The sequence below is a fragment of the Diceros bicornis genome, chromosome 22 (assembly GCF_020826845.1).
Source record: "Diceros bicornis minor isolate mBicDic1 chromosome 22, mDicBic1.mat.cur, whole genome shotgun sequence".
In the NCBI taxonomy this organism is placed as follows: domain Eukaryota; kingdom Metazoa; phylum Chordata; class Mammalia; order Perissodactyla; family Rhinocerotidae; genus Diceros; species Diceros bicornis.
In genome coordinates, this window is record NC_080761.1 from 7,556,903 (window position 1) to 7,570,729 (window position 13,827).

At 38.7% G+C, this 13,827-nt stretch overlaps 1 protein-coding gene across 12 annotated transcripts in view; it reads left to right on the top strand.

Annotated features, from left to right (window-relative positions):
• AGTPBP1 (ATP/GTP binding carboxypeptidase 1) overlaps positions 1-13,827 on the top strand; it is a 157,791-nt gene that overhangs the window by 20,862 nt on the left and 123,102 nt on the right. For 8 of the 12 annotated variants that reach the window (XM_058565509.1, XM_058565519.1, XM_058565516.1 and 5 more), the window contains exon 1: positions 7,004-7,177. The exons of the other annotated variants lie outside the window; for them this stretch is intronic. In XM_058565509.1, the coding sequence (XP_058421492.1) occupies positions 7,068-7,177 (110 nt within the window). In that variant the 5' untranslated portion in view covers positions 7,004-7,067. Of the gene's footprint in view, positions 1-7,003; positions 7,178-13,827 lie in introns of those variants that run through there. 12 annotated transcript variants of the gene reach the window in all.

Genomic DNA, 13,827 nt, shown 5'->3' on the forward strand with positions numbered 1-13,827 from the left:
ATTCTCTAAACGTTAGTGTCAACACCCTTAAATTTTTAGAGTTGAGTTGGGAGTGGCTTAGAATATTTTGTTCAGTTTTCCTTCTGTTGATGAGAAAAGTAAAAATAGGGAAACTGACTTGCCTGCATCCTCAATTTCCATTTGTTTGCCTTCCTTTAAAAAATTCATCCATTTATGGTTTGTAAGAGCATGATTCTAAGAAAAGAATCATGTAGTTGCAAGTTGTTTTTTTTTTGCTGGTGGTGTAATTAAATTTTAAGAGTTACTGACAGAATAACGTTTTAATTTGGAATAGAATAGGAAGTACGTTATACTCAGTGTGTTTTGTATGTTTGTGAATTTTTGAATAGTAGTGTTTTATTAGAAAAATACTAACATGACGTTTAAGAGAAAAATAATTGGAGAAAATAGAAAAACAAAATACTCAATTATTAAATTTTAGAATTTTTGTTTCCATAATGCAAATTTCTCTTATATCTGGGTTACAGAATTGTTTTTAAAGACATGTTTGCTCCCTGGTTTGCACTGTGGTGTCTTAATACCATTTCTCATCCGAAAGAGAACCATGGCTTTTTGGAGAAAGGGTCAATTCCAGATCAGGAGCACAGAATGTGCAAGATAAGCCTAGAACAGCGGTTCTCAAACTTTTTGGCTAAGAACCTCTTTGTGGTTTTTTTTTTTATTTTGTGAGGAAGACCGGCCCTGGGCTAACATCCATGCCCATCTTCCTCCACTTTATATGGGACGCTGCCACAGCATGGCTTAACAAGCAGTGCGTCGGTATGCGCCTGGGATCCGAACCGGCAAATCCCGGGCCGCCACAGTGGAGTGCGCGCACTTAACTGCTTGCGCCACCGGGCTGGCCCCCCTTTTTGTGTTTTTTTTTTTTTTTTAAATTTTTGTTTATTGCAGTAACATTGGTTTATAACATTGTATAAATTTCAGGTGTACATCATTATACTTCTATTTCTGCATAGATTACATCATGTTCACCACCCATACTAATTACAACCCATCACGACACACATGTGCCGAATTATCCCTTTTGCCCTCCACCCTCCCCCCTTCCCCTCTGGTAATCACCAATCCAATCTCTGTCACTGTGTGTTTGTTTGTTGTTGTTATTATCTACTACTTAATGAAGGAAATCATAGGGTATTTGACCTTCTCCCTGTGACTTATTTCACTTAGCATAATACCCTCAATGTCCATCCATGTTGTCACAAATGGCTGGATTTCATTGTTTCTTATGGCTGAGTAGTATTCCATTTGTCAATATATACCACAGCTTCTTTATCCATTTGTCCCTTGATGGGCATTTAGGTTGCTTCCAAGTCTTGGCTATCGTGAATAATGCTGCAATGAACACAGGGGTGCATGTATCTTTACGCACTGGTGTTTTCAAGTTCTTTGGATAAATACCCAGCAGTGGGATAGCTGGATCATATGGTAGTTCTATTCTTGATTTTTTTGAGGAATCGCCATACTGTTTTCCATAGTGGCTGCACCAGTTTGCACTTCCACCAGCAGTGTATGAGAGTTCCCGTCTCTCCACATCCTCTCCAACATATGTTGTTTCCTGTCTTGTTAATTATAGCCATTTTGACGGGCTTGAGGTGATATCTCCTTGTAGTTTTGATTTGCATTTCCCTGATAGTTAATGATTTTGAACATCTTTTCATGTGTCTTTTAGCCATCCGTATATCTTCTTTGGAGAAATGTCTGTTCAGGTCTTTTGCCCATTTTTTAATTGGGTTGTTAGTTTTTTTGTTGTTGAGATGCATGAGTTCGTTATATATTTTGGAGATTAAGCCCTTATCAGATGTATGGTTTGCAAATATTTTCTCCCAATTGTTAGGTTGTCTTTTCGTTTTGTTGATGGTTTCCTTTGCTGTGCAGAAGCTTTTTAGTTTGATGTAGTCCCATTTGTTTATTTTTTCTGTTGTTTCTCTTGCCCGGTCAGACATGGTGCTTAAATATATGTTGCTAAGACCAATGTTGAAGAGCGTACTGCCTATGTTTTCTTCTAGAAGTTTCATAGTTTCAGGTCTTATGTTCAAGTCTTTAATCCATTTGGAGTTAATTTTTGTGTATGGTGTAAGGTAAGGGTCTACTTTCATTTTTTTGCATGTGGCTATCCAGTTTTCCCAACACCATTTGTTGAAGAGACTTTCTTTTCTCCATTGTATAGTCTTGGCTCCTTTGTCAAAGATTAGCTGTCCATAGATGTGTGGGATTATTTCTGGGCTTTTGATTCTATTCCATTGATCTGTGTGTCTGTTTTTGTGCCAGTACCATGCTGTTTTGGTTACTATAGCTTTGTAGTGTATTTTGAAATCAGGGAGTGTGATACCTCCAGCTTTATTCTTTTTTCTCAGGATTCCTTTAGCTATTCGGGGTCTTTTGTTGTTCCATATAAATTTTAGGATTCTTTGTTCTATTTCTGTGAAAAATGTTGTTGGAACTTTGATAGGGATTGTATTGAATCTATAGATTGCTTTAGGAAGTATGGACATCTCAACTATGTTAATTCTTCCAATCCAAGAGCACGGAATATCTTTCCATTTCTTTGTGTCTTCTTCAATTTCCTTCAGCAGTGTTTTATAGTTTTTGGTGTACAGATCTTTAACCTCTTTGGTTAAGTTTATTCCTAGGTATTTTATTCTTTTTGTTGCAGTTGTAAATGGGATGGTATTCTTAATTTCTCTTTCTGCTACTTCATTGTTAGTGTATAGAAATGCAACTGATTTTTTATGTTAATTTTGTATCCTGCAACTTTACCATATTCATTTATTACTTCTAAAAGTTTTCTGGTGGATTCTGGATTCTTCAGGGTTTTCTGTATATAAAATCATGTCATCTGCAAATAGTGACAGTTTCACTTCTTCCTTTCGAATTTGGATCCCTTTTATTTCTCTTGCCTGATTGCTCTGGCTAGGACTTCCAGTATTATGTTAAATAGGAGTGGTGACAGTGGGCATCCTTGTCTGGTTCCTGTTCTTAGAGGGATAGCTTTCAGTTTTTCACCATTGATGATGATATTAGCTGTGGGTTTGTCATATATGGCCTTTATTATGCTGAGGTACTTTCCTTCTATACCCATTTTATTCAGAGTTTTTATCATAAATGGATGCTGTATCTTGTCAAATGCTTTCTCTGCATCTATTGAGATGATCATGTGATTTTTATTCTTCATTTTATTAATGTGGTATATTATGTTGATTGATTTGCGAATGTTGAACCATCCCTGCATACCTGGAATAAATCCCACTTGATCATGGTGTATAATCTTTTTAACGTATTGTTGTATGCGATTTGCTAGTATTTTGTTGAGGAATTTTGCATTGATGTTCATCAGTGATATTGGCCTGTAATTTTCTTTTTGTGTTGTCCTTGTCTGGTTTTGGTATCAGGGTAATGTTGGCTTCGTAAAATGAGTTAGGGAGCTTCCCCCCCTCCTCAATTTTTTGGAAGAGTTTTAGAAGCATAGGTATTAAGTCTCCTTTGAATGTTTGGTAGAATTCAGCAGGGAAGCCCTCTGGTCCTGGACTTTTATTTTGGGGGAGGTTTTTGATTACTGTTTCGATCTCCTTACTGGTGATTGGTCTATTCAAATTCTCTATTTCTTCTTGATCCTGTTTTGGAAGGTTGTATGATTCTAAGAATTTATCCATTTCTTCCAGATTGTCGAATTGGTTGGCATATAGCTTTTCATAGTATTCTCCTATAATCTTTTGTATTTCTGAAGTGTCTGTTGTAACTTCTCCTCTTTCATTTCTGATTTTACTTACTTGTGCTTTCTATCTTTTTTTCTTGGTGAGTCTAGCTAAAGGTTTATCAATTTTGTTGATCTTTTCAAAGAACCAGCTCTTGGTTTTATTAATTTTTTCTATTGTTTTTTTGGTCTCTATTTCATTTATTTCTGCTCTGATTTTTATTATTTCCCTTCTTCTACTGATTTTGGGCTTTGTTTGTCCTTCTTTTTCCAGTTCCTGTAGGTGCATTGTTAGAGTGCTTATTTGAGATTTTTCTTGTTTGTTGAGATAGGCCTGTATTGCTTTAAACTTCCCTCTCAGAACCGCTTTTGCTGTATCCCATAAATTCTGGCATGTCATATTTTCATTTTCATTTGTCTCCAGGTATTTTTTGATTTCTTCTTTGATTTCTTCGTTGACCCAGTCATCGTTCAGTAGCATTTTGTTTAATCTCCAACAATCTTAACAATCTCCAACAATCTTAACAATCTCCAACAATCTTAAACAATCTCCTATTGTTTAATCTTGTGGCTTTTCTGATTTTCTCCCTATAGTTGATTTCTAGTTTCATACTGTTGTGGTCAGAAAAGATGCTTGGTATTATTTCAGTCTTCTTAAATTTATGGAGACTTGTTTTGCGGCCTAATATGTGATCAATCTTGGAGAATGTTCTATGTGCATTTGAAAAGAACCTGTATTCTTCGATTTTTGGATGGAATGCTCTGTATATATCTACTAGGTCCATCTGTTCTAGTGTGTCATTTAAGGCCAATGTTTCCTTATTGATCTTCTGTTTGGATGATCTATCCGTTGGTGTAAGTGGAGTGTTCAAGTCTCCTACTATTATTGTGTTACTGTCTATTTCTCTTTTTATGTCTGTTAATAATTGCTTTATATATTTAGGTGCACCTACATTGGGTGTGTAGATATTTACAAGTGTTATATCCACTTGTTGGATTGTTCCGTTGATCATTATGTAATGCCGTTCTGCGCCTCTTTTTACAGTTTTTGTTTGAAAGTCTATTTTGTCTGATATGAGTACTGCTACCCCAGCTTTCTTTTCATTGCCATTTGCGTGGAGTATCTTATTCCATCCCTTCACTTTCAGTTTGTGAGTGTCTTTAGGTCTGAAGTGTGTCTCTTGTATCCAGCTTATATATGGGTCTTGTTTTTTTTCCAATCAGCCACCCTGTGCCTTTTAATTGGAGCATTTAGTCCATTGATGTTTAAAGTAGCTATTGATAAGTATGTACTTACTGCCATTTTTTAACTTTTTTTTTTCTCAGTGTTTTAGTAGACCCTCTCTGTTTCTTTCTTCTTCTATACAGAATTGATGGTCTCTTTAGTTTGACTTCTGTCTGAAAGCTCTACTCTTTAACTCCCCTCGCCCCTCATTTTATGTTTTGGATATCATATCTAACCTCTTTTTTGTGCATTTGTATCCATTACCCTCTTATCATGGAAGTAGATAATTTTTCCTATTTGTGGTCTTCTCTTTCCCCTTAAATCAGTCCCTTTAACATTTCTTGTAGCACTGGTTTCTTGGTGACAAACTCCTTTAATTTTTGCTTGTCTGGGAAATTTTTGATCTCTCCTTCCATTTTGAATGATAACCTTGCTGGGTAGAGTATTCTTGGCTGTAAGCTTTTTCCTTTTAGCACTTTAAATATATTGTGCCACTCTCTTCTAGCCTGTAAGCTTTCTGCTGAGAAGTCAGCTGATAGCCTTATGGGGCTTCCTTTGTATGTAACTTGACTTTCTCTTGCAGCTTTTAAGATTGTCTTTTTATCTTTAATTCTGGACATTTTGATTATGATGTGTCTTGGTGTGGGCCTTTTTGGGTTTATCTTGTTTGGGGCTCTCTGTGCCTCCTGTACCTGGATGTCTGTTTCCTTCCTTAGGTTAGGGAAGTTTTCATGTTATATCTTGAAATAGATTCTCTGCCCCTTTGTCTCGCTCTTCTCCTTCTAGGACACCTATAACACAGATGTTAGTGCGCTTGATGTTGTCCCAGTGGTCCCTTAGACTGTCCTCACTCTTTTTAATTCTTTTCTCTTTTACCTGTTCAGCTTGGGAAATTTCTTCTAGTCTTTCTTCCAGTTCGCAGATCTGTTCTTCTGTATCCCCTACTCTGCTTTTGAGTCCCTCTAGTGAATTTTTCATTTCCAGTATTGTATTCTTCATTTCTGATTGGTTCTTTTTTATATCTTCCATTTCTTTGTTGACATTCTCACTGAGTTCATCTATTCTTCTCCCCAGATCAGTGAGCATCCTTAACACTCTTAGTTTGAACTCTCTGTCGGGTAGGTTGCTCATTTCTGTTTCACTTAGTTCCTTTTCTGGAGTTTTCTCCTGTTCCCTTACTTGGAATGGATTCCTTTGCCTCCTTATTTTGCCTCTTTCTCTGTGCTTGTGTCTACGTATTAGGTAGGTCACCTACGTCTCCTGCTCTTGGATAGGTGACCTTATGTAAGTGATGCCTTTGGAGGCCTGCAGTGTGCTGTCCTCAGTTCTCAATGTTCCAGGGGTGTCCTCTACGTGGGCTACGTGTGTCCTTCTGTTGTGGCCTGTTTGTTCTCCCTGTATGCGCCCAGGTAGGCCGAGTTATGCTCCTGGCCAGCTGTTGTAATGCTCAGCTGCTTGTAGTTGTTGTGGGCCCTTCAGGCTCTTTATCATGTGTGGGGACCCCCAGCACAGTTGGCTGCAAGTTCTAATACCACATTTGTGTTGCAGTATTTCTTTTAAGTGAATAGGCCGCCATCGTGGCATGTTGTTAGGCTCAGGGGCTTACAATTGCTATAAGCCTCTAGCCTTTAGGTCTCTTATCAGCTCTCTGAGGATTGCAGCTGTGTGGGGCTGGCCTCAGGCATAGGAGCACCCACTTGGTTCAGACTTTGGAAGGTGGGGCAAAACCCCCTATGTGGGTCTTTGAGAAGCACAAGTCTTCTGCAACTGACAAGCCCTGCTGTCCACAGACCCACACACACAGTCAACACAGTCCTGCCCCGTGTGCGCACCCCGACCTCCCGAAGCAGACCCAGACTCTCCACGGCGGGGGCCCCACACACTCCACCACCACCCTGCACTATCTACCCAGTCATTGTGCACGCCCTGCCCCACTGAAGTCGGCTCAGTTGCCAGGCTGCAGGGAATCCAGTCACCAATCTATGCAGGCCCACACGTTGCCTGAGGGCTTGTTGTTGGGTGGGGCCAGTCTCTAGGGTGGGCTGCCTGCTCTAGCTGAGCTGGATTAAATTGGTGCTCTAGCGGGTGGGGCAGACCCTGGGCTAGCAGGCCTCAGGGAGAACTCCAATGGTGTCTGTGTCAGTACGCCCTTACCAGGCCACAACAATGGCCGCCGCCAATGTCCCAGTACCTGGAGAGGTCTCACCTCTCACCGAGATGCACTCAGGACCTATCAGGTGAGTCTCTTTTCACCAAAGCACTGTGCACCTTTCTTTCTGGTGATTTTACGTTGCTTTCTGAAACGGGTGAGTTTGTGTGTGGGCCCTTTAAGAACCAGTTTTAATCTCTTTGTGAACCAGCTTTTTCTGGGGGTACTCCCTATGTTTTAGTAGCAGGCAAAGTCAGATATTATGCCACTTGTCTCGATTGTGCTGGGTTCACAAAATGCCCACAGCGGGGGCGCTCCCCGGCTCAGGTCCCCACTCCTCCAGGGAGGGCTGCGTACCTGTGGGCTGCTCTCTGGCGGCCGTGAAGCTGGCAGCTTGTGAAGGTGGCCTTTTTCCTCTCCAGAAGGGAGTTTCTGCCTCTTCTACCTCAATTAGGATTGTGCTTTGTTGCAGGAGTTCCTCTTATCCAGTTTTCAATTCTGTCTCAGGGATAATTTTTCCACGAGTAGTTGTAAATTGGCTGTGTCCGCGGGAGGACGTGAGTTCAGAGTCTGCCTACGCCGCCATCTTGACTTCATCCTCCTTTGTGTTTTTAAATTAATGAAAACTCCAAAAAGCTTTTGTTGATGTAGGTTATTTTATCTATTGATATTTATCATGTTGTAAATTAACACTGAGAAATTAATTGGTTTAAAAATATTTAGTCATTTAAAAATAACAAACCCATTGCATAATGACGTAATGAAATTTTGTATTAAAATAACTATATTCTGAAAAAAATTTAGTTAGAATTTGGCATTGTTTTATTACATTTTTGCCAATCTCTTTGATGTCTGACTTAGTGGAAGATAGCTGGATTCTCTTATCTGCTTCTGAGTTCAATCCGTTATGATATATCAATATATATATTATATATAATATATGTACACATATGTGTATTACACATACACATATATATGTTTTGTTTGTGTGTGTTATTGTTGTCGAAGGGTATGAAGACAATCCAGGCTCACATAGATATGCTATTGCAAAGGGAGGGAGTACTTGAATAAAAGGTCTTTTCAGATAATTATAGATAATTGTCCTTTGGTTTATGATGTAGGAAAATAAAGTTGTGTGTTCAGTATTTGGAGAGAAACAGTAAAAATGTGATTATAGCAAGGGTAATAGTTGTAAATGAGGAATAAACATTTCTGAATGATAATAATGAACTTTGGAAATAAAGCCATATTGTTTGAAATTCAAATTAAAATGCATTCTTTGATATTACACTAAAACTTGATAAGTAGTAGTTTCTTAAAGGTTAGTTGCAATGTAGAATCTGAAACCATATTAGTGAACTTTTTATTCTCTGCTACGTTAAAATCCATTGGTCTCTCTTGCACATTGAATGGCTTTTACCCATGTCTAAATTTGTAACATCATATGTTGGTCATTTGGAAAATATTGATTCAGTGAGTTATGCAGATCTTCTAAATATTGACACACTTTATTACACAGTTTAAAAAAATTACATTTATTAATAGCACCATTGATTTCATCAGAAAATTCTTTAAGTAGGAGGAAGCTGTTAAGGTCATGATGGTAGATCTATGTTTTCCAGAATTCTAATTTTTGCTTGAAAGCTTAAATTGTATCATTGGCATCAAATCCGACTATCAGTTGTTTCCTTGAAATGATAGACTCACTTTGTTTCCAAGAAAATGTATGCCAAAATACCCTAGTCTGAATAATCATTGTTTGTCAGTTGTTTTTTAAAGTAAACATGATCTTCTCTGGAAAACATGGCTAGTTCAGCTTGTAGTTTAAACAATTTCACAAGTGTTTTCCCTCAAGGTAACCATCATTTTTCAGTGTGAAGCTGAAATATTTTATGTGAACACAGACTATTAAAAAGATGTATACTTATAGGTGAAACTGACCATTTTGTTTTTAACTGCGATTGCATGTTAGTGAAGTGACTACTAGTGACTACACAGTGACTACAGTTTGGTGTCACTGCCTTGATTGTGCCGTAGTGCCAGCACTTTACCCACCATTGCCTTCAGACCATCAGTGCAAATGTCAACACAGTGTCAGGGGTAAATAGTGTCTCACTATTTTTATGAAAATAGCTTTTGACCTTGCAGATTTTCCGAAAGGGTCTCAGATATTCTCCGAGTTTTGTAGAGCACGTTAAGAAATACTGGCCAAAAGTCTTGTCGGACCAGAAAGCCAGGAAGCTATCAAAGACTAGGATCATATCAAAAGGACTTGGCAGCCCACCTGAAGAGGCTCGCATTGATCAAATGTGAGGCAATTAATAACTGCAGTGGATAAAATGTATCAAATGTGTTTAAATCTGTGAGTTCATATTGATACGTGAAACCAGAATACTTCAAAAATCCTGAGGAGGATTTTTGAAAATGAACTCATTCTTCTCAAAACTGGTAAATATAGATAAAAGTAAAACAAATGCTGAATTTTTAATTTATTTGATGAACTGTACCTCTGGATAATCAAATAAAGGATTTTTCTCTTATGGAGTTGTCCTAGTTAAATGAAGAAGGAATAGAATGATAGAGTATCACTATTTTTCACCCCTTAATGAAGTAATGGATCTAGGCAATGGTGACTAGTGACTGCTTATATTACAAAAACTAAGATAGCCAGACACTATCTGCCTCCCTGTGGAAGGTTACAGTACCACCTACAAAGAATTCATGGCACCACATCAAGCCTTAATCAGATTAGGCCTTTGAATTCGACTACCAGTTTACACAGAATATAAAGGATAGACAAACATATTAATGATACCATGGACATGTAATTGGCAAAATCCAGAATGCAGGAAACAAACCAAGCTTCTTCAGCAAATAAATTGTGAGGGTAAATAAGAGAAAGAGATGGATTGGAAACCTGTAGGTTAGAAGACAAATGTAATACATAGACCTCAGTTGGTTTCTGTTTATTACCAACTGTTAAAGAAAATAGAGAATGAATGAATGAATGGATTTGGGAAATTTGAATTCAGACTAGATTTTGATATTAAAGGATTATTTTACTGTTTTTGGTATAGTAGTGATATTGTAGTTATATATGTTTTAAAGAGTTCTTATATTTTAGAAAATAGGTAATACCATAGTATTTACAGAGGAAATGGTCTCTCTAAAAGTGGCTTCAAAATTTGCCACTGGGATGTGTGTGCCTGTAGGTAGGTATGTGTGAAATAAGATTGTCCATGAATTGATAATTGTTGAAGCCGGGTGATGGGGACATGACGGTTCATTACACTATTTTTTCTTCTTTTGTTCGTGTTTGGAATTTTCTAAAATGGTAATGTTTTTTCTCATTCAAATTTACGATAAAAATTTTAAGGAATCGTTTTTTCCTCCTGCAACATTGGAAGAAAAAGAAAATGTGTAAAAACTTAAACATGTAACTTATTTTCGCCTGTATAGGATTTTTTTATTAAAAAAAATTATGAAATACTTCTGAAAACCAAAAAGGATAGAGAATAGTATAATGAACATCTGTGTACTGATCACCCACCAAATAAGAATATTATAAATACAATGTGTACTGTTGCCTAATAACATTTTTCTCCCTTATCCCCAGAGGTAATTACTGTTTTGAATTTGATATTCATCATTTCCATGCATGTCTTTATATATATAATACATTTTCTTATGTATTATATATATACACAATAAAGCATATATTGTATTGTTTGTGTATTTTAAAATTTTGTATTAATAATATCATGCTGTACATATTCTTAAGTTTTTTTGGGTGGTTTTTCCTTTTGGAGATTTATACATATTGATACATAGTTTCAGTTCTATACTATGCTAGCTATCTGAAAAGTTGGGAAATATTACATTATTTTATTTTGAATGGTATATTACATTTTCAGATAGTATGCTCAATATGTTGTTTTCAGTTTTCAGATATCTTTTCAGATGAAGTACCTCCAAATTTAAAGCATTGGGTCCATTTGTTAATCTGAAAAAAGTAAAATAAATATACTGTTTTTGAAATGTTTCCACATTTTTTTGTTCATTCTAAAATATAGCTATATTGCCTATTTTATGCTAGCCACTGTTTGAAATACTGGGTGTATAAAATAAGACATGCAAGGTCTCTGCCTTCATGGAGCTAACATCCTTTCAAGTAGTGATAAATTCTATAGGTATATTTTAATATTGGAAGTGGAGGGGCTGGTGGAGAAGTGGGCACATCTGTAGGTTGTAACCTGAAATGAGAAGGAGCCAGCCGTGTGAAGAACTGGAAGAAACTGTCCTCCAGGTTGAGAGGATAGCAAATATAAAGACCTTGAGGTTGGGGAAAAACTTGCTGTATTCAAGGAACTGATGGAAGGCCAGTGCGACTGGATCCCAGTGTGTGAGGGTAACGTTGTGAGACATAAAGTCTGAGAGGTGGATGGAGGCCAGAGACATAGGGCCTGTTAGGCCGTGATGAGGAAGTAAGATTTTACTTCAAGTCTGATGGGAAGCCTTTGAAGGGTTTTTAGCTGGATAGCAACTTGATTAGATTTGTAATTACACAAATCTACGCATGTGATAAATGGCATGGGACTATATACCTGCCAATGTCAGTTTCTTGGTTTTGCTATTCTCCTGTAGTTATGTAAAATGTAACCACTGGGGTAACTAGGTGAAAGGTACAAGGGACCACTGTACTGTTTTTGCGACTTCCTTTATACACTCCTTTACGTGAGGCTTTATAATTCAAAATAGAAAGTTAAAAAAAAAATCACTGAGAAAGTGGGTTATTGGGCAGTGAGAATGACAGCAGACTAGTCAGCAGGCTATAATTGCCAAGTGAGAGATGATGATTGCCTTGACGTGGGTAGTAATAGTAGATATGGAGAAAAGTGGATGGATCTGAGATGTTTGAGAGATGGGGTGGATATTGGGTTGGGGTGTGGAAAAGGGAGTCTCGATTTTTGTCTTGAGCAACTGAGTTCGGGAAAGTTAAGATTGGAAGAGGAATAGGTGGAGAAGAGGAAGCAGAAGTTGTTTTATATTGGGCTTGTTAGGTTGGATAAGCTATCAGAGGCCGTGGTTGGAGTTGAATGTAGGAGCCAGGCAGCATATAGATTATAATTACAGCTGTGGGATTAGATGAGATCGTTCAGGGCAGAAGAGTGGAGAGAGTGAAGAGAAGAGGGCTGGGGATAGAGCAGTAGGGGGACACTTCAGCCTCTAGAGGTGTGTCAGAAGAGGAGCCAATAGAGGAGATCTAAAAGAAGTGGTGATAGGAAGAAAATTAGGAGAGTATGTGGGTCACAGAAAACCAAAAAGAAAGTGTTTGAAGAAAGAGAGAGCTATCTGATTTGGCTAGTGCTGGGATATTGAGTATGACAAGGAAAGAAGTGACCACAGGAGGTTTTTGGGAGATCTCAGAGTACAGAAGATAAACTAGTAGTTTGAAAAGTGAACAATATGTGAGGAAATGGAGAGAGCAAGTACAGATATCCCATTCAAGGAGTAGCAGAGAAATGGGGTGGTAGCTAGTGGGAACTCCTAGATCATAATTGTGTGCTGATGGGTATGATCCAGTTGAAAGGGAGAGAGAGAAGATGGAGCAGAGAAAGGATAATTGAAGGAGCAAATACTTTGAAAATGCAAGAAGGGCTGGCGTCAAGTATGCAAGTGGAGGGATTGTTCTTTGAGTCTCACCAGACCAGCCAGAGATACCCTTTTAAAAGCAAGTCAGAGCACATCACTCTTCTCTCAGAAACTTCCCATCCCACTCACTGTAAAAGCTAAAGCTTTTATAAGGGCCTGCAAGGCGCTAAATGATGGTGCTCACTCCCATCCACCCCAGCCCCGACTCTGACCTCATCTGTTCTTCTCCTTTATAAAAGTCTGCTCCAGCCACACTGGCCACCTCACTTTTTTTTTTTTTTTTTTATTATGAGGAGATCAGCCCTGTGCTAACATCCGCCAATCCTCCTCTTTTTTTTGCTGAGGAAGACGGCCCTGGGCTAACATCTGTGCCCATCTTCCTCCACTTTATATGGGACGCCGCCACAGCATGGCTTGCCAAGCAGTGCGTCGGTGCGCGCCCGGGATCCGAACCAGCGAACCCCGGGCCGCCGTAGCGGAGCGCGCGCACTTAACCGCTTGCGCCACCGGGCCGGCCCCCACCTCACTTTTAATTGAATACAGCAGGCCTGCTCCTGCCCTGGGGTCCTGGTGGTTGTGACTCTCTCTCCCTGGGCAGCTCTTTCCGCAGGTATCTGCATGGCTCACTCTCTTACTTCTTTCGGGCCTTTCTCTAAATGGTACCTTCTCAATGAGGTTTTCCCTGGCCACTCTGTCTAAAATTGCACCCCCCTCCCGCACTTTTTGTTTCCCTTAACCTGCTTTTCTCCATATCACTTCCCACCACCTTAATACCATATAATTATTTATGTATTTAACTTGTCACCATTAGAATGTTCACTCTCTGAGGGGCAGGAATTTTTGTTTGTTTTGTTTACTGTTGGCAACACCAGATGGGCAAATGTATAATGAATGGGAAAGAGGAAGAAAGGGTGTGGGTAGAGAATCGGATAGTTTAAGGATCTGGTGATGGGAAGACGAGTGTATTCTTGTTTGATTTTGTAACAGTTGTGAAGCAGGGCCCTAACTGAGAATGGAGTGGAGTGGAAGGGGTGGTTAGGGTTTTGAGGAGAGCGTAGAACGTGTAAAAAGTCTTCTTGGAGCATG